The sequence below is a fragment of the Cervus canadensis genome, chromosome 21, assembly GCF_019320065.1.
Source record: "Cervus canadensis isolate Bull #8, Minnesota chromosome 21, ASM1932006v1, whole genome shotgun sequence".
Lineage (NCBI taxonomy): Eukaryota > Metazoa > Chordata > Mammalia > Artiodactyla > Cervidae > Cervus > Cervus canadensis.
Window position 1 is genome coordinate 7,321,639 of NC_057406.1, and position 27,875 is coordinate 7,349,513.

A 27,875-nucleotide genomic window follows, 5' to 3' on the forward strand; every position below is an offset into this window, starting at 1 on the left:
GGGGTGTTGGTGTGTTTCGATGCTGGTCTATAGGCTGTGTACATGCACACGTGCCCTGCAAGGCACATGGTATGCGGGTGGCATGGGTAATTGGGGCTTTACGCTATCTGCAGAGCCTGAAGCCTGCTTTTCTAAGGGGACCTGCAGCCTGAGATCCCTTTGACCTTCGGGGACAGAGGGGTGGGGGAGATGAGGCAGGTGCCCAGCGGACAGGTACTGGCAGGCAGGCAGAGTAGGCGCCACTTAAGGGGAGCGGCCCTGCAGACTGGCTCAGGCTCTTCCTGGGACACCGTCCTGCTTCTCAGCCTCTGCCCCAGCCTGGGGGCCTGGGCAGCAATTGGCTGTTTGCCCCAGCCCCCTCCCTGGCCCTCTCACCAGGACACTGGCCTCTGTGGTCCCTGGGCCACTTACTTGAATGTGAGGTTGAAGCCATGATTCCGTATGGCAGTCTCCACAAAGACCGACGCCAGCCTTGCCGGAGCAGGGGAGGTGGGGTGGGGGGTCATCGGGCTCTTCCCCTCCACACACTGATGTAGCATCTTGAACAAGCTGTGTTGCTCTTTGGAGTCTCAGCTCCAAAACCACCAAATGTGGCGACCTTCACAGCTCCTTTCAGCTTGGTTCTGTCTCTGACACTCCGGTTTGGGTGCAATAAGCCTTTGGTTCCCTGCACTTGTAGCTGATTTCTGTCATCTTTCCCCACTTTCCAAAATCCCATTTTGCCCAAATAGCAGATATGTCAGGATGCCTTTGAGCCTCTCCTTTTCCCAGCAGCCCCCAGCTTATTCCCCAATTACCCTGTTTTCCACCCCAACGTGTGCGTGCATGCATGGTACTCATTTGTGTCCAACTCTCATGACTCCGTGGACTGTAGTCCGCCAGGCTCCTCTGTCCATGGGATTTCCCAGGCAAGAATACTGGATTGGGTTGCCATTTCCTCCTCCAGGGGATCTTCCTGATCCAGCACATCTCCTGTGCTGGCGGATTCTTTACTGCTGAGCCACTGGGAAGCCCTTTTCACCCTAATAGCCCTCCCCAAACCATTTGTTCCTTCCCCAAGTTAAAAATTAATTTCCATTATTGAATACGAAAAACAGTATGTGGCTCAAAGCTTTTGATAAAGGTGCACTTCAGGAATCTCATTTCCATCCCTGTTCCCCTTCCTCATAACAGATTTAGTTTCTTATTTATCCTCCCAGTTCCGCTTGCCTCTGTGACCCCGGAGGGGTAGGGGTGAAGAGTGTGGAGGACCTGGTGTGCGGGTTGCCTCAGTTTGACCTGTGACTCGCAGGCTGGGGCTGGGGCTAAGTCGGTGCATTTACCGTCTCTTGGCCCACGAACACTTTCATGTGCCAGACTGGCTTTATTCCAACAGTGAGTGGGCAGGTGCCCACAGAGTGTGATTTGGGAAGCAGCGGGAAGTCCCTACGTGTCTCAAATGTGCCCGCCTGCTACATGTTATTTCATTCTTGGAAGTTCGCTCCTGTCAGACCCCTTCCAATGCACAAATGTGTGAAGCCTCTAAGACTGTGAATGATTGCTCACTGCATACCTGGCACCAGCCTAGATCTTGTAAGGAATTCAGAGCTAAATAACAGACCGGGCCAGGCAAGGCCCTGCCCTTAGGGAATTTTCATGTCATGGAAAGTCAGTTCACGTGGCACCCCCACTCACAGCCAGGGTGTCCAGATGGCAGCATCACCCATGGCTCACACAGGGGCCACATCAGCAGGATGCTGGGTCAGGCGGCTGGGTCGGGGGGGCAGAGGCAGAGGAGGGGCAGCACACGGAAACCTGGACACGAGGGGCCCGCATGGCAGGCACACTGGGATCTCCTGGGTCCTGGCATGCCTTGGGTCTCCTGGCTCAGAGGTCTGGTGGCTGTCCCGGTGGGGGCTGTATGTGCATGCCATTTGGGCAGAGTCCCCTAGGTGCCCAGGCAGCCTCTCATAATCAGCTTCCCCGGAGGCAGGAAGGAGGAGTTGGGGAATCGTGGTGATGGCGGTACGCACGGTGGCCCCTAATCACAGGACCAAAGGCCAGAAATGGGCCTACATTCAATATCTGGATTAGTTAGCTCAAGCCTGCTCGGGCACCTTGATGAATGAAGCCACTGACCATAAATATCTAGGTTACATCGGGCATTTCTAGGTTACATGTCACACGTGGCGATGCACGTGTGAAATGCAACCAAAAAAAGGGAAGATGCAGAGCAATAAGTACACATTGATTACGATGATCTAACATTTTTAAGGCTCAAGTCCAGGCTCACCTCCCCCCAGGAGCCCTCCCCAGCTCCCCAGCGTGGACATGGTATCTTCCGTGTCACCTGGTGTCTCCCACCACTGTGTCTGTCACATCATCCTACACTCTTCCCTACAGGCCCATCTCTCCCCACAGACTGGATTCCCGGAAGGCCACATTTTGTCTATCATCTTGTATCTGTAAGATCTGAGATGGGACAAGTGTTCAGCTAATATCTACCTGAGCTAAGAGAGAACTGGATGAGAATTTAGGGGAATTTATGAGAATTTAAGAATTTAGTCCACTAGGTTCACTGAAGTACTGCTTATCTTATTCTTCGACTTTCTAAGTTTAAGGGAGGTTCCGATGCACGTTAACGATGTCTTCAGCCTGAGGACGGGTCTGCATTTTCTCCTGGGAGCTGGACCTTGCCATACCCCTCTGGTTTTTCACAGTGCAGCCAGGGGTCCTGAGAACCCCAGAACACCAGTGCTGAAGGGACCTTGCTGATCACCCAGTTGCCACTGGTCCTCCATTTTTTTGGTCTCTTTTGTGAGGGTCCTTGGAACCCTTCACGGAACCTCTGTGAGCTGAGATGTGGACTCCAAATGTGGAGGTTGCTATAGAGACAGACTTGCTGTATCCACGGTGCCTGGCATGCAGAAGGTGCTCCATCAAGTCAGCTGCTCCTGTTATTCATCTGGTCATTTATCAAGCATCTGAGCCCCTCCTGAGTACTCAGCCCAGAAGATTCCTGTCCTCAGAGGATTCACAGACCTTCGACCTCTGTCCCTGGAGCCACTGCACCCTGTAGTTTGAAATTGTCTGGTGAGAGCTTACTCTCAATTGTATATAGCCGCTCCCGTCAGGACCCCTTCCATCACCTGCAGCCACACACAACCCAGGAGATTCGCAAAAGGGCCTCAGGCAGATACAGGGGTCTCCGACTGAGAATCCCTGATCCGGTCTGCTGTCTCTTAAAGATGAGGAAGCTGGTCCCATGTGACTCAGACCTCCCTCAGGCCCCAAGGAGTCCAGGCTGCACACAGGCTCATGTCCCAAAGTGCGTCAGAGCCCCTTACCTTTCTGGAATAAGCCACCCCCAGAAAGGGCACAGAGATAGCACAGGGTAAAAGCAGGGAAGTGTGGGTACCGCTGGAGTCCCCACACCGAGGCCACGAGCAGACAGGCTGCAGAAGAGCCAGCAAAGGGTGGCCTGTGGGGCCACTTAAACCGAGCATAGTTTGTCCCCGCCAGCGAGGCTCTGTGTGAGCCGGGGTCAGCCGGGCTGCCCTGTTTGCATGAGGACACAGACCTTCTGCCCCTCACCCCTCGGAATGTCTGCCTTGGGTCATGCCCTGTGCCAGCCAGCCGGCCAGCTCCGCCCCACAAGGCCCCCCTGGCACAAGCCTAGGAAGGGAGGAACAGGAGTGACACCTTGGGGACAGAGGTCAAAGTGCACGTGTTTATTTTCTAGAACAAAGGCTAAAAGAAGCAAGTTTCTTTCATTTTATTTTAAGAAGGACAAAAATTGTTATTAAAACATCTACATTATTATCAAGATACTAGACCTTATGAATATTTAATATTAAAGTGTGGTATTCTTAAATTTTTAATACACAGACATTTTTAAAGGACCATTAAGTTGATTACTGCCCACCTGAGAAACGCAGCCTCCCTCCCGGCCCCATCCCTAAGGGACCCTCACATCAGGGGTGCCTGTCCCCCCTTTGCCATATCTGCCATGATGTCTAGTCCCTGCCTGCTGGCGGGGGGGACACAAGCCCGCTCCAACTCTCTGAGCCTCTCGGTCCGGTTCACAACTGAAATAAACACACTCATCATTCAGAGTGCGCGCCTGTCTCCCACACCCACCTCCTGCTCCCTGCCTGCCTCTGGTTCGCTTCCAACCCCGTGGGGGAATCCAGCTCTGGCCAGGCCAGGGTGCCCCCAACATCCCAGGGGCCTCTGCATGGATAACAGGTTGGAGAAGAAGAAAAATCTGGATTCTAATCCTATTCCTTCAGGTGGGAGACAGACACCAAGTCCTTTTCTTTCCCTGAGCACGCATGCTCCCTCCCCACTCAGCTGAGGTGGTCTGGAAGCTCTGAGGCAGAGCTGAGCCCAGGCAGGGACCACTTCTGCCCCTGCTGCCCAAATTACCTGCCCCCTCACCCCACTCCAGTCCCTCAGTCCTTGCAAAAGGCTTGCTGACCCTGAAAAGCCCTCCTCATTATGCCAGGATGGCTGCGTTTTCTGGCCAAATGCTTTATCTTTAGCCCTCATTCTTTATCATTAGAAGTGATTCCTCGGATACCACACACATATATAATATTATATAGAGCGATATATTTAATACCTGTGTATATATGCATCACGGGGGCGACATATATACACACTAAAAACAAGGCTGGTGACGACAGACTGCAACGGCACGGATCAGGGAAAACAAGTGTCATCAACATTCACGGCCACGGCCCCCACCTCGGGTCTCTCCTCCCCCTCCAGCCGTGCCACCAGCACCCAGACTCCGCAGTGCTGGCCTGCCGGGGGGAGGGGCGGGGAGAGGAAAGATGCATGCCACAATTATCAGGAAGAGGTCGGGCAGTGGCAGCGAGAACGAGGTTCTCTGCGGCCCAGGGTGCCCGTCATCATATCATCGCACACTCGAAATTCTTGTTTGAGGGGAAATAAAGGGTATTCCATTCTCTCTGTCTCACCCCCCACCCCCCGCCACTGACTCCAGCCTTGGTTCTCGGCTCCTTCCGGGGACCCCACCTCTTGTGCCAATGGTGTGGGGCGTTCTGGAATGTCTAGGGAACCGGGGGAGGCTGGGTCTGCCCACAGGGGGGTGGGATGGAGAGGAGGGGGTGCACGCAGACACATCAGACAGGAGGGATGGGAGAGGACTTGGTGGGGTGGGGGGGGCAGGTGGGAGTTGGGGGTCAGCTGGGGTCCCAGGCAGCTGGCAGGGCCAGGATCAGGGAGCGGCTGGGATGGACGGTCCTAACTGTATGTCTGGGTCGAGGGGAGAAGGTGGAAGGACTCTGCTGAGTCCCTAAGAAAGAGGGGCTGTGTCCGATCCTGCAGCAGCCCATGGTGCCCACGGTCAAGTCTCCCTTCTCCCCACACCCCATGACTGCCCACCCTCCCCGTCCTCTCCCCCCAGGACCTTCTGCAGAACCTGAGCCCACGTGCGCCCTGACAGGTACCGCCTCTCTGGAGCAGGCCATAGGGAAGTGACCTTCACTGCTACAGTCCTTCCGACCATCCTCAGAGGGAACTGTCCCTCTACAGGGCGTGGACATGACCCACCCCTGGGTGGGGCTGCCTGGGATCCCAGCTGCTGATTCAGAGACTGTCACATCCCTGCCGAGAGCCTGGAGGCTCCAGCTGGTAACGGGCCCTGAGTCTTGTGACCACATGTGCTTCCCAGCTGTGCCATGCCGTGTGCTGGGGATGCTGGGCAGATCACTCCCCTCTCTGAGGCCTCAGTTTTTCTATCTGCAAAATGGGGGTTGGGGATGTGTTATCTCTGAAGGCTCCGATGATCTACAATCTACGTTCGGTGGCCCACAGAGAAGAAGGGCTGGGAGGATGGCCTGAGCAGAGAGCCAGGCTCCCCAGTCAGGCTGCAGAGACCATGAAGTCCAGCAGCTCCCATTCTTCCAACCAGAGGGGAAACTGAGGCCCCAGAGGGTTAAGTGACCTGTGCAGTGTCTCCAGTCCTGTCCTGGGGCTGGGTTTTAAAGCTAGTTGGGGGCCTCCTGCCCTTGTTGTGTCCTGATCTGCCCCCAGGGTGGGGAGGGTGGGGTGGGAGTGGGGCAGGGAGAAGGACCCTCCTGCTGCAGATTCAAGTGGGGGACCCCAGGCTCCCCAGCCCTGAGCATTGGGCCCCCTTGAGGAGCAGACAGAAGTTAAAGCTGTAGGCTGAAGCTGGAGGGGTCAGCCAGACCCCTCCCTCCACAACCAGGAGAGCTGGGGTTGGGGAAGGGAGGCACTGCCCAGGGCTTCGGTAGGATGAGAACCCTGGGACCAAGGGGTAGGGGGGCAGGCTGCAGCTCGTGCACCTGGGTATGCACTGGGGCAGTGGTGGGGGTGGGGGCAGGGAGGATGGATGGGGCCCCAGGGTGGAGGGCTGCCCAATGCCCCCCACCCCCAGCCCTGGCTGGCCCCAGTCCTCCTAACAGGTGCTCTGTTCCCACCCCTGGCCCCTGATCCTAGGACTTCACCCGTGGTTGAGAGCTGGCCTAGTCCCCGGTGCTGGCGGCAGTGGCGGGGGCCTCCGGGGCGGCACCAGGGGTGTTCCCGTCCTCCTGCAGCAGGAAGTTGTATTTGCCGAAGTCGTCGTCCCGCGGGCACAGGAGCATGTCCTTGCGGGCCTTGGCCAGCTTCTGCTTCAGCACCTCACGCCGGTCCAGCCACTCGTTGAGCTCCTCCTGCCCGTGAGCGCAGCGGCACTTGTCCCCGTCCGGGCAGGCCTTGCCCTTCTGGAGCCTGCGGGCAGCAGGAGGCTCACTGCCCAAGCCCCGTGCCCTGGTCTCCACAGGCTGCCCGGCCTGGGGCTGGAAGTCCCCATTCCCCTGCCACCCAGCAGGGTCAGCCCCAGGACAGTGGGCCTGGCCCAGCCTTCCTGAGGATCTCACACCGGGAGGAGCGGTCCCTGCCTCCAATGCCGCCGTGGTCCTCACGCCAGGAGCGGCTATTTCTGGACATGCCACCTCCCGGCCAAGCAGAATCAGAGCCGGCCACCCCACAGCCTGCCAGGCCCTGCCACCCCCGCCCCCCGGCCCAGCCCTTCCCCAGGGGGCACCTGTCGCAGAGCCGGAACTCGCCCATGGGGAAGCGGTAGGCCCAGCCGCTGGCGTCACTGTCGGACGTGAACACTTTTTCCTTATGCTTCTCAGACTGGATGTGCTGCTGCCACTGCTTCTTGCTGTTGCTGTTCTTGCCGCAGAGCCAGCAGTGGTACCCCATCTGGCAACACGGCCACCGTGGGTGCCCACTCCCTGCCCATCTGCCCAGACCGCTTCCCCAGGGCGACTGAAGCCCTCCCCTCGGCCCTGCCAGGTCAGGCTGGGACCAGCCTGCAGGCGGGAGTTACCATGATGTCGGCGTAGTCCGTGGGCATCTGGATCTGCTTCTCCCCTTCCCGTGAACCGACGGGTGTCCCTTCCCCTGGCTTCCCAGGGTTGTGTTTCTTCAGCCACATGTCATAGGTCTGCTGCATGTCCAGGACTGATGGGCAACAGGGGACGGAGGGCCTGGTGAGCACGGATCCTGCCTCCACTCTGTCCCACGACCCCTGCAGGACCCCAGCTGTGGGGCTGACTGGTCCACTGGAGACCCAGAGAGGGCATGGCCCGGGACATGTGGGTCCTGGCAGCAAAGTGAGGTTCAGTGGGTGCCCTGGGGCCTGCTGAGTGGGGGTGTCAGGGTCAGCCCCGCCCCCCCACCCCGCGCACTCACTCTTGTTCTCCTTCATGAATGTCCACATGTCCCTCTCCTCCGGGCTGTGTGCGAAGGAGCAGTTCCCCACGTACTGGCACTTGCGGCCATTCTGTGCGTGGATGCAGAGCTGTAGGGGGGGGCATGGGGAGAGTTTGCTGAGTCCTGCTGGATGGTGTCATGGTCCCAGAAAGCAGGCAAGCCCTCCTGGGCCCCATGGCCCTACATCCGAAGCCCTGATGCCACCCTGTACCCCGCCCTGGCGCTCACATCGTATTGCTGTGGGAAGTTGCGAATGGACGGCAGTGGCCGCACTGACACCCACTTCCTCTTGGCCTTGGACATCACCAGGAGGACCCGCCGCTCCTTGGTCCAGCTGCAGGACACAGCAGGCTGTGTGACCTCCACGGAGAGCCCGGCTTTCTCACCCCCACCGCCCATGCCCCTGCCTGGCGCCCAGCTCACCAGTGCCGCGCCTTGGCGCTGCAGTACTTGAGGTCCTTGTCGGGCTCCACCACCTGCCCGTTCCTCCAGCACTGGCCACACACAAACTTCATCTGCAGGTCAAAGGTGCTAGGCCCATGGGTCCGCGGGGCACCCTGCTGGCAAGAGGGGCTGGTGAAGCCACAGGACCAGGCTGAGGCCCTGGGGTCTGACACATAGGCTGCCTGGAGCCTTGGAGTCAGCAGGTCCATTCCCACTTACTGGTGGGAAGTGAAAGAGGAGTGAAAAAGCTGGCTTAAAACTCAACATTCAAAAAACTAAGATCACGGCATCCAGTCCCATCACTTCATGGCAAATAGATGGGGAAATGATGGAAACAGTGACAGACTTTAGTTTTGGGGGCTCCAAAATCACTGCAGATGGTGAGTGCAGTCATGAAATTAAAAGACACTTGCTTCTTGGAAGAAAAGCTGTGACCAACCTAGACGGCATATTAAAGAGCAGAGACATTACTTTGCCGACAAAGGTCCATCTATTCAAAGCTATGGTTTTTCCAGTAGTCATGTACGGATATGAGAGTTGGACCTTAAGGAAAGCTGAGTTCTGAAGAATTGATGCTTTTGAACTGGGGTGTTGGAGAAGACTCTTGAGAGTCCCTTGGACTGCAAGGAGATCAAACCAATCAATCCTAAAGGAAATCAGCCCTGAATATTCGTTGGAAAGACTGATGCCGGAACTGAAGCTCCAATACTTTGGCCACCTGATGCGAAGAACTGACTCATTGGAAAAGACCCTGATGCTGGGAAAGATTGAAGGCAGGAGAAGGAGACGACAGAGGATGAGATGGGTGGATGGTATCACTGACAGGATGGACGTGAGTTTGAGCAAACTGGGAGTTGGTGATGGACAGGGAGGCCTGGCGTGCTGCAGTCCCTGGGGTCACCAAGAGTCAGACACGACTGAGTGACTGGACTGAACTGACCCCCTAACTCCAGCTCCACGGCCTCTCAGCGTGGGGGCCAGGCCTGGGACAGGGCTCTGGTCTCCTGAAGGAGTGCTTGTCGCCTTATCTGGCTAGTCCCCACAGGCCTGCTCTATGGAACTACTGGCATGTCCCTGGGCATGGCTTGTGACCTCTTAGCTCCCTACTTTTGCACATGCCTGGAATGCCCCTCTCTATCAGGCTTGTTCTGGAAACTTTTGAAATCCAGCTTAAACACCACCTCCTTCAGGAAGCCTTCCCTGAAGTTCTCCTAGGTGGCAGCTGGCCATCCTACAGGCTGCCATAGTACCTGAACCACCTCATGTTGACTGCCTCATCTAGTTACAAGGGCCAGGCCTGGTGGAGAGCAGGGCCTAGAGGGTGGGGCTGGAGGAGCCTGCCAGCCTGACTGTGGGACAGACTTCTGAGCAACCCTGGACTCTTTTTTTTTTTTAATATTTATTTTTGTGTGTGTGTGTCAGGTCTCAGTTGCGGCATGCAGGATCATCCATCTTCATTATGGCCTGCGAGATCTTTTAGTTACAGCATATGGGATCAAGTTCCCCAACCAGGGATCGAACCCGGGACCCGCTGAATTGGGAGCATGGAGTCTTAGCCACTGGAGCACTGGGAAGTCCCAGCCCTGGACTCTCTGAAGCCCCACCATGTTCCTTCCCATTCCCTGTCTCAGCCTTTCCTTTGCAGGCAGAAGGGCATGCTCTTCTGCATTCCTGCCTGGGGCAGGGTCGGGGGGTGGGCAAGAGGTGGAAGGTGTGCCCACCAGCTTTGTCTCCACCACCTGCAACACCTCGCCCAGCTGTGCTGGCCACCCTGACTGCCCTCCTGTCAGTTAGACCTCCCCACGCTCCCTGGGGCCTCAGATGTGGGGTCACCCCTCCAGGCAGTCCTCTTCTCCTCTCTTGCCACGGGAGGACCCTCTGTCCCTGGCACTGCCTAGACCAGAGCCTCCCCTGAGCAGGAGGGGGCTCTCACTTTGTTGGATTTTTTTTTTTTTTGGTCATGCCACCCAGTATTTGGGAGCCTAGTTCTCTAACCAGGGATTGAACCCATGTCTCCTATGTCATAAGTGCAGAGTCTTAAGTGCTAGGTTGCCAAGAAAGTCCCTCCTGGGTGTTGACTGACCCGCTTGCTGGGAGACATGCTGCCTGGCCCAGCCCCAGGATAACACACATCCCAACAGCAAGGTAAAATCCTGCTTTTGTAACCTGGCTAAAGCTACGTGGCAGGCCCCTCTATCCCCACCCTCTAGGCCCTGCTCTCCATCGGGCCTGGCCCTCATAACTAGATGAGTCAGTCAACACGAGGTGGTTCAGATCCCACGGCCTGGCTATAGCTGGCAGGTTTACATGTCACCGGTGATTTCGAGACGTCCCACTGATTCCTCACAGAAGTGTGAGAGGGCCATCTCACAGGTGAGGTAAGTGGAGTCCAGGGGGTCCCGTGGCTTAGCCACTGCTCTAAGAAACGGCCATGCTGGCCCAGGGAGCTTCCTTTTCAGAACTGCAGACTCAGCAGCTTCTTGCAGCAGACCTGGGGGTAGGGGTCATTCCCACTGGACTGAGCGGAAGCAGAGGCTCAGAGCGGTCCCTAACCCTGCCGCGGGTAAGTGGCCTGAGGACAGAGATCTGGTGTGAGGCAGGTGCCCCCTCTGCCCTGTACAGTGGCCACAACTGCACCAGGGGCACCAGGCCCGAGCAGCTTCTACCCTGGCATCCTGTCCTTGACCTCAAGCTGCCACTGGCCCCACCCACTGATGCCAAGCGAGACATCTCATGCCCGGGCCACAGCCAGGCCTGGCACAGAAGGCCTGTTCCTGAGCCAGGCCCGAGAGTGGCATCTCGGGTGGTCAGGATGCAGGGGGGTCAGGGGAACGGCAGTGGTGCAGACTCAGTGTTCTCTCTCTAGCAGATGACGCTGCAGGTCCAGCCTGAGTCCTGCACTGCTTCCCAGCCGGGCTCCTGCCCAGGAGCAAAAATAAACTGCGTGGCGGGTGGGGAAGAGGACTAAATGGGAGAGAGGCGGAGGACAGACAACTAGGAAGAGGAGAGAGAAAGAAAAAGGACCAGGAAGGAGCGGGTAGGCCAGGAGAGCGAAGGCCGAGAGGGTCAGCCAGCCTGGCCCAGGCATACCCCACTGGCCAGCCTGCCCTGCTCCCTGGCTCCCAGCCACACCCAGGCCGGCCTTAAGAGGGGCCTGGGGCCCAGGGTCCTCCCTAGGTGACCAGTGGGTGGGCCAGGAATGGAGAGGGAGTCATCCCCCACGTGACTGTCTCCTGGGCCCTGGGACCACCCCTCTCCCCCCTCTATCAGATAGAGTTACAATGACTCCTGCCTCTTGGGGAGGGTGTGAGCTTCAGGGGTGATGGGGTCCCCACAGGGAGCAGGGACATGGTCAGCTCCTGTGAGCCTCACACTGGCCCTGGAGATGGCAGGCAGGGCTCTGATCCGCAGTTTATGAATGAGGGGCCCTCAGGCTGACGGGGATGGAGCGGCTGGGGAGGGAGCAGAGCGGACTCTAGACAAGCCTTCAGCGAACCCGAGACCACCTCTGCTCCTCCTCTGCTGCGTGTGCCCCGGGCAAGTCTCTCGTGCGTCCTGAGCCTCAGTCTCCCCTCCCGAAAACACCACCATGCCCCAGTTCATGGCGGGGGACCCGGGTGAGGATCCAGAGGGATAGGAAGTGATATGAACAGTGGAGGGAAAGGCTGAAGGACACCAGGACATTTACATGGTCTCAGAGGACTTCCAGGAAGACAGTCATTCATTACAAAGGAGGAGAGATTAACTTCACAACAGAGAAAGCTTTCCAGTGGAGGCACCTTTAATCAAATTACCGGGGAAGGGACAAATGGACGTGACATGTCTCCAATCAGACAATCCCAAACAGATGGGCCTTTTACAAAGCATCTGGCTCTTTAAAAATGTCAATGTCAGGACTTCCTTGGTGGTCCAGTGGCTAAAGACCCTGTGCTCCCAATGCAGGGGACCTGGATCCCTAGTCAGGGAACTAGATCCTATAACTAAAGCCATAACTAAACCCCCAGGTGCCATAACTAAAACCTGGCATAGCCAAATAAATAAAGAATAAATATTAAAAAAAAAAAGTCAATGTCATGAAAGACAAAGACTCCGAGGAACTGCTTTAGATTAAAGGCACACACACACATACAGAAAGACAATACAGGAATACAATGTGTTGCTGGGATCTGGGGAAGAGTCACAAAAATCTGAATAATAGTACATCATTGGAGGAGGAAACAGCAACCCACTCCAGTGTTCTTGCCTGGAGAATCCCATGGACAGAGGAGCCTGGCGGGCTACAGTCCACGGGGTCACAAAGAGTCAGACATGACTGAGCAACTAAGCACACGTGTACGGTACAGCACAATCCGGATAATCACCCCAACGTGAATTTGGTGATGTTGGTGACTATACTGTGGTCATTATGGAAGACAGCGTCCTTATTTTTACACTGAAGTATTTTGGGGTAACGGGGCATCATGTCTACAACTTACTCTCTAATGGTTCAGAAAAGTGTGTGTTTCTGTAAATAAATGCGTATGTGTGTATGTACACACACACACAGCACAAAGTGAGGGTGGACAGCTGTAAAATGTTAACACATGGGGAATCTAAAAAAAGCTATACACAAATTCTTTGTGCTCTTCTTACAATATTCTGTTAAATAAATGATGACTAGGTAAAGAGATGGGGGCTTCCCTGGTGGCTCAGATGGTAAAGAATCTGCCTGCAATGTGGGAGACCTGGGTTTGACCCCTGGGTCAGGAAGATCCCCTGGAGAAGGGAATGGCAACCCACTCCAGTATTCTTGCCTGGAGAATCCCATGGACAGGGGAGCCTGGCGGGCTCCAGTCCATGAAACTGCAAAGAGTCAGACTCTGCATTACGTAAAGATAAACCAAAGGGATGGGGAATGGGGGCTGCCCCTCGTGGGGGCTGACCGCACCCCATACGCCAGCCCAGGGTCTTACCAAGCTGCTGCTGGCCTTCCCTGTGTGAGCCTCCATCTGCTGCCAGTATTTCTTGGATTCCTGGACGATGTCTTCGTGGGTCATGCCTGGGGAGGGGGGTGGGACAGACACGGAATCCCTGGAGCTCAGTGGGGAGAAAGGTGGGGAGTCCGAGAGGAGTTGATGCCACCCCAGGCCCAGGGAGGAGCCCCACTTCCCAGTTAGGCTGGGGAAAGACGAGGGGAGCAGGGACAGCCTGCATGCTCTCTAGGCCCATTAGTTCATCTGCAGCTGGAGACAGAGGCCTGATTCCAGGCATTGTTCCAGGACCCACAGAGAATAAGATGCAGGAGCAAGATGTGGGCTCTGCAGGATGACAGAGGCCTCCCTGTACCCACGCCAGCGTCCCTGTCCCTCCCCTGTCCCCTGCCTCCCTCGGGGGTGGGGGCCTCAAGTCTGACCCCTGCTCGGTGGCCTCTAGCCCGCAGGTTCTTAGGGCTTCATGTCTGGCCCAGCCCGGCTGCCCAGTCACCAAGGGGCCAGGACTTCACTGCCAGTTGGCAAAGGGCAGATACCCAAGCCTGGTGGCCCAGACCCTCCTAATCTGACTGTGGACACAGCGCACCTCTGAGGGGCAGCTCACAGCCTCTTCCACGAGGTGCGCCCTCCTCCCAACCCCGCTCCGGTCTTCTAGTTCCTTCTGCAGACCCACTTTATTTGCAGTCTGGCCCTGTGGATACCGCGTCCCCACGGCGGCTCGCCAGTAGGGGCTTACTTGGCCAGGCATCTGCTTGGCACCCATCTTCTTGCTGCTAGATGAATCTCCAGCCCAGAGCTCTCCTGGGACCTTCCAGACCCCCATATCTGGCTGCCTGCTCGACCTTTCCACCTGAAGTCCAACAGGCAGCTCAGACTGCCCCACATCCCAAATGAGCCTAGATGTGATCCCCTGACCTGCTCCTCCCCGTCTCAGCACACGGTGTCCCCACTGGGGTCAACCTGATGCCCTTCTTTGTCTCCTACATCATGTCTGGTTCATCAGCTCCCACTGGCTCCACCATCAATACACCCAGAATCCGATCACTTCTACCACCTCCGCCGCTGCCACCCGGGCCTGAGCCACACCCCCCGGGCCCCCTTCCATCTGCCCTTGGCCCCTCTGTTCTCCACCCAGTAGCTAGAGCGAATTCTTAAAAACACTGATCAGGTCATACAACTCTACCCGCTCAACCCCTGACCCCCGACCCCCGACCTCTGCACATTATATTTAGAACAATCACAGGTGGCGCTAGTGGTAAAGAACCTGCATGCCAATACAGGAGACATAAGAGACCGGTGTTTAATCCCTGTCGGGAAGAGCCCCGGGAGGAAGGCCTGACAACCCACTCCAGTATTCATGCCTGGGAGAACCCCACGGACAGAGGAGCCCGGCGGGTTATCACAGTCAGACATGACTAAAGCGACTTAGCATGCAAACATGTACGCAACTATTTCTATCTCTATTTATGATCTCGAGACTTTTTCACCTCTTAGGCCTCATTTCTGACACTGCCCCTCCCCCAGCACGAAGCTGCTCTGCCCTCAGACGTCCTTCCTTCTGTACCAAGCTTGCTCCTACTTCAGGGCTGCCAGCCTTGCTGTTCCCTCTGCCTGGAATGCTCTCTCTGCCCTTCCTTGCTCAAATGCCACCTACTCTGAGAAGCCCTCTCAGACTTCCTAATCCCAAATGCCCCATCCCGAGTCCCTCTCCGTCCTCCTGCTCTGCTTTCCTTTCCTCATGTTACTGATGTACATCTGAAACTCTATCACCCTATTCCATCAACTCTCAGAAGATAAGGCTTATTAGATGCACCATTATTTTATGTTCCACACACACAACAAAAATGTTGTTAAGTGAACGATGACAGGCAGCAGGGGACAGTACGCCTCCTGGAGCAGAAGGATGGAGGGTCCTTTACCTCCCTGTTCGACTGTCTCCCTTGCTTTCATGTACATCCCAGGGCCCTGAGGCTGGGGACCTCCACATGCTCACTCAGGACCCTGACAGAGTAGGTGCTCAAGGAATCCCATCAGGTGAGCCAGTGAGCAAGTGAATGGCTTTTAACTTCCTCATCGCTGAGGTGGAGCTGACATCACCGCCTCACAGAGGAGCACTGGGGCTTGGTGAGGGGCCGCTGGTGACCAGACCACCCGGGTGGCCCATGGAGCTCTGCCTCCTGGCTCCTCTGCACTGGCTCCCCTGGCAGTGCCCACGCAGGGATAAACCCAGGGTCTTCTGGGCCTGGAAGCCCCATAATGCAGAGCCTTTGAGTCCTGGGGTGTCCAGGAAGTACTGGTTTCTCTGCAGCCCCCCACCACAACATCACTGTCCTCCTCTGAGCCCTGCAGTCCTCTCCCTCACTTGAGCCCCCACCTGAGCCCTTACCTGAGCCCCCACCTGAATCCTCACCTGAGCCCTCATCTGAGCCCTCACCTGAGCCCTCATCTGAGCCCCCACCTGAATCCTCACCTGAATCCTCACCTGAGCCCTCACCTGAATCCTCACCTGAGCCCCCACCTGAGTCCCCACCTGAATCCTCACCTGACTCCTCACCTGAGCCCTCACCTGAATCCTCACCTGAGTCCCCACCTGAATCCTCACCTGAATCCTCACCTGAGCCCCACCTGAATCCTCACCTGAATCCTCACCTGAGCCCCACCTGAATCCTCACCTGAGCCCCTACCTGAGCCCTCACCTGAGTCCCCACCTGAATCCTCACCTGAATCCTCACCTGAGCCCTCACCTGAATCCTCACCTGAGTCCCCACCTGAATCCTCACCTGAATCCTCACCTGAGCCCCACCTGAATCCTCACCTGATCCCCCAACCTGAATCCTCACCTGAATCCTCAACACCTAGCCCTCACCTGAATCCTCACTGGCCCCACCTGAATCCTCACCTGAATCCTCACTGAGCCCCACTGAATCCTCACCTGAAGTCCCAACCTAATCCTCACCTGAGCCCACCTGACCCTAACCTTGAGCCTTCCACCTGAATCCTCACCTGAGCCCCACCTGAATCTTCAACCTGAGCCCCCACTAGCCCTCACCTGAATCTCACCTGGAGCCCCCACCTGATCCTCCCTGGCCCCCACCTTAGTCCCACCCTAATCCTCAACTGATCCCCCACCTGAATCCTCACCTGAATCCTCACCTGAGCCCCCACCTGAATCCTCACCTGAGCCCCCACCTGAGCCCTCACCTGAGGCCCCACCTGAATCCTCACCTGAGCCCCCACCTGAATCCTCACCTGAATCCTCACCTGAGCCCCACCTGAATCCTCACCTGAGTCCCCACCTGAGCCCTCACCTGAATCCTCACCTGAGCCCCCACCTGAATCCTCACCTGAGCCCCCTGAGATCCTCAACCTAATCCTCACCTGAGAGCCGCCCCACCTGGAATCCTTCACGCTTACATCCCTCACCTGAGTCCCTTCAGTCTGAGCCCCCACACCTGAGTCCCCACCTGATATCCTCCACCTTGAAGCCCTCACCTAATCCTCCACGAGCTCAGTCCCATACCTGAATCACTCACCTGAATCGCTGTGCACCCTTGAGCCCCCACCTGAATCCTCACCTGAATCCTCACCTGAGGCCCACCTGAATCCTCACCTGAATCCTCACCTGAATCCTCACCTGAGGCCCACCTGAATCCTCACCTGAGCCCCTACCTGAGCCCTCACCTGAGCCCCACCTGAGTCCCCACCTGAATCCTCACCTGAGCCCCCACCTGAATCCTCACCTGAGTCCCCACCTGAGTCCCCACCTGAATCCTCACCTGATCCCCCACCTGAATCCTCACCTTAATCCTCACCTGAGCCCCCACCTGAATCCTCACCTTAATCCTCACCTGAACCCTCACCTGAGCCCTCATCTGAGCCCCCACCTGAGTCCCCACCTGAATCCTCACCTGAGCCCTACCTGAATCCTCACCTGAGTCCCCACCTGAATCCTCACCTGAATCCTCACCTGAGCCACCTGAATCCTCACCTGAATCCTCACCTGAGCCCCTACCTGAGCCCTCACCTGAGCCCCTACCTGAATCCTCACCTGAATCCTCACCTGAGCCCCCACCTGAATCCTCACCTGAATCCTCACCTGAGTCCCCACCTGAATCCTCACCTGAATCCTCACCTGAGCCCCTACCTGAGCCCTCACCTGAGCCCCACCTGAATCCTCACCTGAGCCCCTACCTGAGCCCTCACCTGAGTCCCCACCTGAATCCTCACCTGAATCCTCACCTGAGCCCCACCTGAATCCTCACCTGAGCTGAGCCCTCACCTGAGCCCACCTGAATCCTCCCTCACCTGAGCCCCACCTGAATCCTCACCTGAGCCCCTACCTGAGCCCTCACCTGAGCCCCCACCTGAATCCTCACCTGAGCCCTCACCTGAGTCCCCACCTGATCCCCCACCTGAATCCTCACCTTAATCCTCACCTGAGCCCTCACCTGAATCCTCACCTGAGCCTCACCTGAGCCCCCACCTGAATCCTCACCTGAGCCCCACCTGAATCCTCACCTGAATCCTCACCTGAGCCCCATCTGAGCCTCACCTGAGTCCTCACCTGAGCCCCACCTGATCCCCCACCTGAGCCCCATCTGAGCCTCACCTGAATCCTCACCTGAGCCCCACCTGAGCCCCACCTGAGCCTCACCTGAGTACTGCTGCAGGAGCCAGACCTTGAGCTCGATGAAGCTGTGGGCGAAGTGGCAGCTGTCCTCGCGCAGGCAGCCGTATCGCACCTCGTGGCGGCACACGTCGAACTGGAAGTGCTCCTGGAACTGGCGAACCTTGGAGTACTTGAGGGAGGTGGAGCGGACGATGTGCACCAGGCACCTGGCGGGCAGGATGGGGGGGTATGATGCAGTCTGCAGCCCCCCATCCCTGGTTGAGGCCCCCTCCCTGGGATCCACGCCGGACACCTGATGAGGGTCTCCTACCCGGGCGCCTCCCCCTATTCACCACTGGCAGGGGAGGGAAGGGGCGGTGGTCCTATGCTTGGGCAGGTCTGCTGCGAACCCCAGCGGTGTGCCCCTCTCCCAGCCTCACCCTGGAGACGGCTTAGGACGGAGCTGCCCCAGACCCCCAAAAAGGGCATCTCCCTGGGGTTCCCCAGCTTGATGCCCCAGAGCTGGTTCTGCACCCGGAGGGATGACGCCTGAGCATCTCCTCTGGGCTGGGAATTTTAACTACCTTCCCAGTAACCCTGGGAGATGGGGATCAACATCCGCTTTATAGAGAGGCCAGAGGATATAAAACAGACCAGTGTCGGAGCTGGGGTTTGGACCCAACTCTGATTCCATCAACCCAGACTGGGGCACAGCCAAGAGGAGTCAGAGGGAGCATAGGTGGGTGCTGGATCCCACAAGCCTCTCACACTCACTGTCCGATGCCTGTGTCAGGACAGTGGAGGACGCTGGATGGGAGTCAGGGATGTGGCCCTCACCTGCTGTCTGAGTAAGCAGCTTCTGAGCCTCAGCTTTGTCAACTATGTATCAGAGACGCTCACTCCTCCACACAGGAGGACTTTAATGACTGCAGAGATCATTAAAAGATGTAAGAAAATGCTTGGCCTATAGTAGATGCTCAGTACATGTGATTCTGTCCTTTGCAGGTGGATGCTGGATCTGAGTCTCAAATCCTGCCCCTTGCCTTGACACCCTAGGCCCACCCTATGGCCACAACTGCTCCCCAGACATCTAAGCTGCCCCAGGGGGCCTCTCCACCTGCCCTCTCCCTGATCCAGGCCGTGGGTCTGGCTGTGGGCCTCACTCACTTGTTGTTGTAGAAGCTGTGCTTGGCAGCCAGGTTGGAGCAGACAGACGGAGAGTCCTTGGTGCCTTTGCTGATGATCCGGGGTTTACTGTCAAAGCAGATCTGCCCGGGGAGGGGGTGGGCTGGGACCCAGCATGGCCACCCCAGAGGGACAGACTGGGTCCCTGCAAGCTCTGCCCTGAGTCAGAGGGGTGAGGAAGGGAACCCCAGGGTCTGTGGCCCCCGCCTCTCTGATCCCACCACTCCAAATGCCTGGGGCAGGGATTACTCCTTATCTCTGAGCCTTCGTTTCCTCAGCTGTAACCCAGGGGAAAAACCACACCTGCTCTGTCCCACGGGTTCACTGTGAAGCCAAAGAAGGATCTAACGGAACTGCAGGTGTTTTGTGAAGTCTATGCAACCACTAGGCTGCGGACTGTGGTCCCCTGAAGGGAGTGGGAACCCCACCTGCTCTAAGAGTCAGAGGAAAGGGTTGGCTGTGTGAGGGATGGGGGCTGGCCGAACAGCACCACACTCTGCTGGCAACCAAGACCCAGCGCCCTCACTTCCCAGAGATGGAGCTTGTCCCTGCCCGCATCACGTGATGCCTGGTGGGGAGGCAGGGGCCAGCAGGGTCTCCTGTGACAGCTCTGGGAAGGAAATGATCAGCTTGGTGGGGCTGCTGGCATCACCCTTGAGACTCAGAGGGTCCAAGACACAGAAACACAGAGAGGGCACCCCGGGGAGAGGGCCTGGCCTGGACACAGGCAGAGAAGTGGGCAGGAAGGCACCATGGGCATTGAAGCCAGCACAGCTGGATGAGGAAGTGTGGGGGGCTTAGCATGAGTTCCTAGGACACCTGAGTTGGGCCTATGGTGGCTGGAAGTCAAGAGCCAGGTGTGGTTCCTTCTCTTTCCGGCTTCAGTTTCCACCTCCGCAAAATGAGGGGACTGGATAGGATCTTGGCTCTAGTGCCATAGGGTCCTAGGGGCCTAACTTTCTGACAGTCCCAGGACCTACTCATTGTAAGGGCAGGCCTCCAAAACCCTCAGGTCCCCGGGCTCATCGCCCACTGTGGAGCCTCCCACTGTCTGTGCATGGACTGGGGAGGGGCTGGTACCTCACAGAGGAAAGTGAAGATGCCCTGGTGCTCCTTGAGGAGCTTGGCGATGGTGAGGCTGCCGCGCTTGACGCCCCCCAGCGGGTCGAAGAGCAGGTCGCGGTTAAGGGTGCCCTTCCGCTCCTCCGTCCACACGTCGATCTCCTCCTGATGGTAGGCGAAGGTGCAGTTATCCCCGTACTTACAGTCCTGCTTGTTAATCATGTCTGCAAAGAGGCAACAGGACACACGTTCCGCCAGGCGGACGGCACCGCAGCGCCCTCGCAGCCACTGCCGCGGCCGGACGGGCAGGCAGCCACCCAGCGGGGCTTGGGGGAGTTTGCGTTCATCCCCGCTCCTCCGCTGCACAGAGCTGCTGTGTACGGGCCAGGAAGACGGCAGGCACCAGTGGGCTTTGTAGACATAGCGAAAGTGAAAGTGTTAGTCGCTCAGTTGTGTCCGACTCTTTGCAACCCCACGGACTGTAGCCCACCAGGCTTCTCTGTCCATGGAATTCCCCAGGCAAGAATACTGGAGTGGGTTGCCATGCCCTTCCTCCAAGCGATCTTCCCAACCTAGGGATCGGGGTCTCTCGCATTTTGGACAGATTATTTACCGTCTGAACCACCAGGGAAGCCCAGACATATATAAGCCTCTAAATAAACACGGGAGGTTTTATTATTATTATTATTATTATTATTAGTCACTGGGAAAATACCACTGGTGACGGAAAGCACAGGCCTTGGGGTCTCGCAGATGTGGGCTGGGGATTCCCTGTTATTCCTGAGCCTCAGCTGTCCGTGAAACGAGAACACGGTTGTTGTAGGAATTAAGTGAAATAATACATAAAATAATAAGTAATGATAGTAAACAAAATAATAATAAACAAACTCCTGGGGGCCAGGGAGCTGGGAAGGCAGCAGGTTTATAATCTAGAGACCAGCCATTCCCTGGGAGTGGGAACTGCTTTTCTTTCTTCGTCCCCCTCCTTCACACTCTAAGTCGGCCCTGGCCCCCAGCCAGGCTTGCTGGCACACAGGGATGAGCAGGCTGGTGGCCAAGTGACCCCACAGACAGTGGGCTCTGCACTGTGACCAACTCTGCATCCATCGGGGAGCCCTAGGAGGGTGGGTCCCAAGATCTGGGCACTGCTTGAAGGAGGAGCAGAGGATGACCAGGTTCCCAGGGTACAACGTGTGCAAGAGTCAGGGTTCAGTGTATATGGTGACTGCTAGGGCCAATGGGGGACTTGTAGGCCTCATGGAATCGGGACTTCATCCACACTGGCTGGGGCATGACTGGAGGAGACCTTCAAGCTCAGAAATGACAAGTCTTTAAGATCCAGCTGGGGGACTTCCCTGGTGGTCCAGTGGCTAAGCATCCGCCTTTCAATGCAAGAGGCACAGGTTTGATCCCTGGTCAGGGAACTTAAGATCCCACATGTGGTGGAGCAACTGAACCTGTGGCTGCAACTCGAGAGAAAAGCCCACATACTGCAAAGGAAGATCCCGCAACCGACACAGCCAAAAATAAGTAAGTAAATATTAAAAAAAATAAAGCTAGCTCTTAAAAGATCCAGCCGGGAAGACGAACTGATCCAGAAAGCCTGGGTGGGCTACTGCCACGGGCTGGGTTGGGGGAAAAAGGCGGAGCCTGGGGCAGGCTCCCAAAGTCTCAGTTTTTTCACTCAGAGTTGTCGTGAGGATGTGTGATGGTGGGAACAAAAGGGTGACACTCTAAAGCTTTGAACACTATTAAGACTGTTCAGGTCTTGCACCCAGATGGCACCCAGAGGCCTGGTTGGGAAGAAGAAGAAAGCAAATGAGGTACCTGTCGAATATCCACAACATGTCAACCCGACATGAGCCAGAAGGGAGGATGATGACAACACGTGAATTTTTAAAAGCTAGTGTCTGTCAAGCCCTTACTATGGCCCAGTCTCCAGTGCTTTACATGGTTTCTCTCCACATCCTTCCCATAGCCCTTTGGGGCCCAGCAGTGTATCAGAACTGTCTGACCCTCACACCCAGGAGCTGCTGAGGCCCCAGCTTGAGTGTGACACGCGGAGGCTCTCGTCTGTCTGCAGAGCTGGTCAGGGCTGGAGCTGCTTGTCCTCACGTGGACTCCATCCTCTCTGGACCACCCCTGTCTGTCTGCCTGTCTGCCTGCGGTGAGGCGTAGAGCCAGAGCTGGCTGTGGGCAGCTGGGCCCTTGGCCGTGCCACCCGCCCCTGTGGCGGCCCACCCACCTTTGCACAGGTAGTAGGAGCCCACGAAGCTGGTCTTGGTGGGCCGGGGCCGGATCCGCTTCCATGTCTGGTCCTCGGCGCTCCGGAGCCGGCCGAGCAGCGTGTCCCTCTTGCACTTGTGCTCAAGGCCCTCGCGGTAGGTGTAGTCGCCCGCTCTGGGGCCTGTGGGGGCAGGGAGGACCAGGACTGTGGTTCCGGAGGCAGAACTGAAGGGGGACGGGGGACTGGCCACCCCACCCCTCTGCCGCCTAGAAGCCCACTTCCTTCCTCTGGGCCTCCCACCAGTTCCTTGCCTGTGCTCCCTGTGGACAGGGTGGCGGGGCTGGCTGGAGAATACCCTCCGAGGAGCCCCTTCTCAGCGCCCGCCCCCTTTCCACCACTGCCCTGACTCTCCAGTCAGAGAGCCTGACCATGTCAGTGTCTCCTTGGAACAAATGATGAAGACAGCCGAGCAGAGAGCAGGCTCCATCTCCTTCTTTTCCTGCCCCAGGGAGGTGCGGCCAGCCTTCCTTAGCCTCCCTCCCCTGCTCCTTTTCCTTTTTATCCTGGTCCTCCCAAATCTTCTGACCAAGGGACTCCCCTCCCACAACAACGGAGTGAGGCGAGTCTCCCCAAAGAGACGGAGAACCAAGATCCCTCGTGGGGACCCACGTGACGTGGCTGGCCAGCACTTGGTGGGCAACAGCTCTGCTTTCCTAGCAGGGGGCTGCGGATCGGGGAGAGGATGCGCTCCGTACAAGGAAAAAACCTCCTTATGGGCACAGACACCCAGCAAGACGGTGTTCTGCCCCCTGGCCCCGCAGGGCCATGGGCTTCACAAGATGACTCTGGCAGTCACGACATGAATGTGACGGGGAGGGGGGTGGACGACAGCAACAGAGGACCTCTGAGGTCCTGTCAACTCCAGCCCCTCTGAGATGGAGATTTCCAGGCTGGGAAGATTTGTAACCCTGAGATACCCAGAGAGTACTATTCTGAAACATCAGGACTGTGGAATTCTAGCACATGAAATGATGTGAGTCTAGAAATCTGAAATTCTAGGTGTGTTGAAAATTGTTTACCAAGGCCAGGCACCTATCTGGAATTGCTCCTACAGTCTCCTTTGGGTTTGGGGGTGGGGAGCCCAGGAAATAACCTTTTCCAAGCTCCTCTGTCCCCTAGATTCTAGGCAAGGTTTGAATTCACCCAGTGAGAGGTGGATGGAGAGGTGAGTGTGGACAGGGATGCAGGCTGCACTTTCTCAGCAGATAGGTTTGCGGCAGCTAGCTAGACCCTGCCTTCCACAGCCAGGAGCCAGCCTCTGGGCTGTGGGGTAGCCGTGATACTGGCCGGCAGCCCCCTGAGAGAGGAGCTCTGTGTGAGCAGCGTACCCCACTTCTGGGCCTCAGCTTGTGGAAAAGTAGCCCACAGGCCTGATGGTGTCTCCTGGCTTCCACTCCTCCAGCCTCTGGCAGTTTTGAAAGTCCTGCCCTCCCTGACATCCCGGGCTACTCTAAATAGCCAGCAGGGCTTCTGTCTTCCCAGACTTCTCTCTGACGGGTGCACTGGGCTTCCCTCATTCTGGGATTCTACGCTCCTGAGATCCCTGGCACCTCTGGGCAGAGGGGCGGAGCACAGAGGTGTGGCCTTACCTGTTTTGGGGTAGCAGAGCTGACAGGCCTGCTTAAACTCGTGGGTGGCAGCCAAGGGGTTCTTGATGAGCAAGGCGGTGTTGGGCATGGAAGGCTCTGGCTGTAACAGGAGGAGGTTGACCATTTTAGGTGCTGGACGGTGGCCAGAGCCACCAGGGCCAGCCTGGGCACCAGAAGTGCGACACTCCCCCCCAACCCCACCCAAGTGCTGAACCGCAGCCCGGGACTCTCCTTCTTCCCCCAGCCTCCCAGACGGGGAGGTCCTTGTTACATGATCCAAGAATCCAACAGGGCTACTTCAGCCTAGTCGAGGTGCCTGGTGACAGTGACCTTGGCCCAGAACCTTTCCTTGAGTCAAAGTCCAACGTGAAAGGAGTGAAACAGGAGTGGCCCTGACTGGGGCCTTAGGACAGCCCACCACCCCCCACCCAACCCATCCTCTCTCCCAAGCCCCCACGGCCTCACTAGATGGGAGGAAGGCAAAACTCAGAGAGGTTGGGTGGCTTCCCCAGGGCCACACAGCTACTGTCTTGGCTGAGGCCAGAGTCCAGGTCACTTGAGACCTGGGCAGATGTTCTCCTCAACTCACACCTGTCTGAATCCTGAGATCAGGGATGTTAATGACCCTGGAGAGATCACTCAATCCTCTGAGCCTCGATGCCCTCTCTGGTCAGAAAAGCAAGGGCCAAGCCCTCTACTTGCTCCCAGCATGCCACCAGGCCAGGAAGGGTCTGGAAGGGCCGGGAAGAAACCGTATCTGGCCCGCCTGCTCGAGAGATGCTGTACCTTATCCCACGTTGAGGGCTCACCCCCACTCTGGAGCCCACAGTGCTTTGCCTCCACCTCCCAGAGAACATGAGGTACCTGGGCACCCATCCTCGCCGAGTCACTCACCGAGGGGGCTGGCTTCTGAGTACCACTCGGGGGACGATGGTCCTGTGAGTTGGCGTCCTCTGGGCGAGAAGACGCAGGGGTCACCTGCCCTGAGGGGTGTAAGGGGCCCTCTGTATTTCTGTATTTCTAACTTGGAGAAGCCATCCAGGCCACACATGCTCTCCTATGTGGGCCATCGCCCAGGGACAGAGAAGCCTCCCCGCTTGGGCACATCCACCCCCTGCTTACACCTTCTATGCCCTAATGGCCCCCCGGGAGAAAGCCTGAGCTCCTCAGCTTGGCTCATGGTCCTCTGAGACCAGCCTCAGGCCTTCAAGGCCCCCTTACCTGCCCACCCTATGGCCGACTCCCCTGCTCATCCAACAGACCCTCCAACACCAGGCCGTGTAGCATCGCTCCCTCAGCTGGCAGGGGATCCTGCTAGCTGTCATCTCCTCCAGGAAGTCTCCATAAAGCCCATCTGTGCCCCCCGGGAATCCCCATCAACAGTGAGCACTCTAGGCTAGGTCTGTTGGGAAACCGGTCCCATAGAGGCCCAGGCATGTCTGTTTCCTTGCAGGGTCCAAGGTCAGAGTGGTGCTGGAGGAGCCCATGGCCTTACATCCTGCCCCCAGCCCCAGGATCATCCTCCCACCAGTCTGGCGACCCCAGGGTCCCAGGAGGCTGGGCAGAGAGCACCAGACTATATCCCAGCCCTGCTCTTGATCTTAAACATGTCCCTGAGGTCTCGGGCCCACGCTGTGGTGAGCATCACAGGAGATGCAAAGCCGGGGGCCCCAGACCAGGAGAGAGTTGCCATCCTAGCTGCACTCTCCAGAGACTAGAGACAGTCGGCACTCGGCCAGCTTTCAGGGGGTGGCGGGAGGCCTCACCCAGGAAGGAGCTGGGCTTGTCCAGGGAACCACGGGGCGACCCAAAGCTGTCAAGGGCGTCCAATCGGGTCTCCGAGTATGGCAGCAGGTCCAGGGAGTCCAGCCCCGAGCCCGGGGGCTCCAGGGCATCCAGCACGGAGGCTGCCAGCTTCTTGGAGGGGTCCACGACGAGGCCGAAGGAGGCAGGGGGCAGGGGGCTGGACACGGGGATGGAGCCCCCCACCACGGGGGGCAGCAGCGGGGTCCCACCGGGGAACACGGGGATCAGCTGGGGCAGCTCACTGGGCACACCGCCGCCAGGCAGGCCACCTTGCACCAGGGACTGCGAGGTGGGAACAGAGGGAGGGGTTAGAGGAGAACATGAGTGAGGACCTGAGTGCCCAGGCCTGTTCCGCAGGGTGGAGCCAGGGACCTTCAGTCTCCCTCCTGGACGCATGTTCTGTACTTTTCATGTTCCATCCAGCTCAAGCTGCCCTCCCCGAGGCCTCAGCCTCCCCACTGCGACACAGATGTGGGGCCTTCCCTCCACCTCACCTGGGATGTGAGGATGTGATGGGGTCCCAGTGGGGAGGGGGATGAGGGGTTCCAGGAACAGGAGGGGACAGCCCTGCTCACCAGCGAGTCCAGGAGGGTATCCAGCTCTGGACCAAAGACGTCCCCGTCGGAGAAGTCATCCAGGCTCTCGGTGCCGGGGAGGGCCCTGCTGCTGCTGTCCAGGGGGGCCAGCAGGTCCAGAACGTGAGGGAAGAGGGGCATCATGGGGGTGGAGGGGAGGGGGGCTGGGGAGCCTCGCAGGTCCACGTAGCAGTCTGTGGATGGGGGTGGGCTCAGTAACTGCAGGGGGTCCCATCTGGTGGGAATGGGGGAGCTGGCCCGGGGCCCGGGGCTCCTCACCCACCACCTGTCCTCCTCTCCTGCCTCCCCGGAGCCTGGAGCCCTGCCTGCCCTGTGGCCTGACCCCACGGGGAGGCTCAGCTGGAGTGAAGGCAGGCCCCACGGGCCAGGGGAGGAGCCTCCAGTCCTGCAGCGTCTCTAGACGGGCCAGGTCAGTACCCACCTCTGGGGTATGCAACGCCCCCTCTCAAGGACACTATGTAACCGTGACCCCCTCCTGGAAGCCAGTGAGGAAGAGAAAAGGAGAGGAGGACTTTGAAAAGGTGGACCCCCAACTGAGTCCCATGGAGGTGGCCCCGTACCTCCTAGGCTGGAGACTCGCCCTGCAGGGGAGTCTGTTTTCCTGCACCCACTCTTTTCTTCCATGCTTCAGGCAGTCCCCAGAGCAGGGAGCCCCCAGGAGCCCTGTCTGCAGGGCCAGGGATCTGCAGGGGCTTGACCCAGCTGACCTCCCGAGGTCGTGGGGGGGGGGCTGAGTTCTCCCCAGGGCGCCTCTCCACCCTGTCATCTGGCATCAGAGACACTACCTGTTTCGATGTCATCTATGGACCCCAATCCATTGGAAGTTCCCTGTAGAGAAGGGGGACGGGGTGGGTCAGACAGACACAGGCTGGGAGGGCCCCCTCCCTGAGTGACCACCGCTGGTGATAACCACCAGGCCGCCTGGGCAGGGGCCTTGTGTCTGCCTCTCACTGGAGTGTCCTCGGGGGGAGGAGACACAACCTCTGAGCCGGTTCCTTGCCTGTCACAGGGAGGTGTTTTACCAAGCCCTCCATGTTCATGCCAGGTGTGGACAGGTCACAACTCAAAGCCAAAAGCACCAGTCTCCTGATTGACCAGTGTCCCCTCACCCAGTTATAGTCCCAGGCCCAACCGGGCCAGGTGGGACTGCCCTGCCACCTGCGGACCTCCCACTGGAGGAAAAGCTGGGCCCAAGCCTGCCCTGTGGGCTTGGCCAAGTACCCCGCCCTCTCTGGGCCACCTTCCTCATCTGTAAAATGAGGACAGCACAGTCACCCTCCTCCCCGGGCTGTTAAAAGGATGAGATCACTTGACGTTTGTACAGAGCTTAGAACAGAGCCCGACACACAGGAAGTGCTGCATGTGTCTGTCGAACGTGAAACATCAACTTTTAAATCCAGGCCACCAGAAGGTTGGCCTGGGGAAGCTGGCGTTCTCGTCCACTGGCCTCCATGACTGGCCCAAGTGGACTCGCCTGGCTCGCGTCCAGCTCTGGGCCGTGGCCTGTCTTACCCCACCTGCCTCCAGGCCCTCAAGCGAGCGGCTCTCTCCTCTCCACCTGCCCACATCCCGCAGCCTGGCTGCTCTGCGAAG

The 27,875-nt window shown here is 57.8% G+C and overlaps 1 protein-coding gene across 7 annotated transcripts in view; it reads right to left on the reverse strand.

Moving 5' to 3' along the window:
* Positions 1–3,739: 3,739 nt before the first annotated feature.
* The window catches only part of ZC3H7B (zinc finger CCCH-type containing 7B), a 58,795-nt gene continuing 34,659 nt past the window's right edge, over positions 3,740–27,875 (reverse strand). For 3 of the 7 annotated variants that reach the window (XM_043440271.1, XM_043440272.1, XM_043440273.1), the window contains 16 exons: positions 27,068–27,110; positions 26,262–26,455; positions 25,647–25,968; positions 24,775–24,863; positions 23,881–23,980; positions 22,250–22,411; positions 20,023–20,228; positions 18,925–19,025; positions 17,803–17,984; positions 13,131–13,216; positions 8,158–8,294; positions 7,963–8,068; positions 7,714–7,822; positions 7,349–7,482; positions 7,058–7,221; positions 3,740–6,741 (listed from right to left, as the gene is read on the reverse strand). In XM_043440271.1, coding sequence (XP_043296206.1) covers positions 6,495–6,741; positions 7,058–7,221; positions 7,349–7,482; positions 7,714–7,822; positions 7,963–8,068; positions 8,158–8,294; positions 13,131–13,216; positions 17,803–17,984; positions 18,925–19,025; positions 20,023–20,228; positions 22,250–22,411; positions 23,881–23,980; positions 24,775–24,863; positions 25,647–25,968; positions 26,262–26,455; positions 27,068–27,110 — 2,382 coding nt within the window. In that variant the 3' untranslated portion in view covers positions 3,740–6,494. The remainder of the gene's footprint in view (positions 6,742–7,057; positions 7,222–7,348; positions 7,483–7,713; positions 7,823–7,962; positions 8,069–8,157; positions 8,295–13,130; positions 13,217–17,802; positions 17,985–18,924; positions 19,026–20,022; positions 20,229–22,249; positions 22,412–23,880; positions 23,981–24,774; positions 24,864–25,646; positions 25,969–26,261; positions 26,456–27,067; positions 27,111–27,875) is intronic. The other 4 variants (XM_043440275.1, XM_043440277.1, XM_043440274.1 and 1 more) reach the window with 4 other exon arrangements.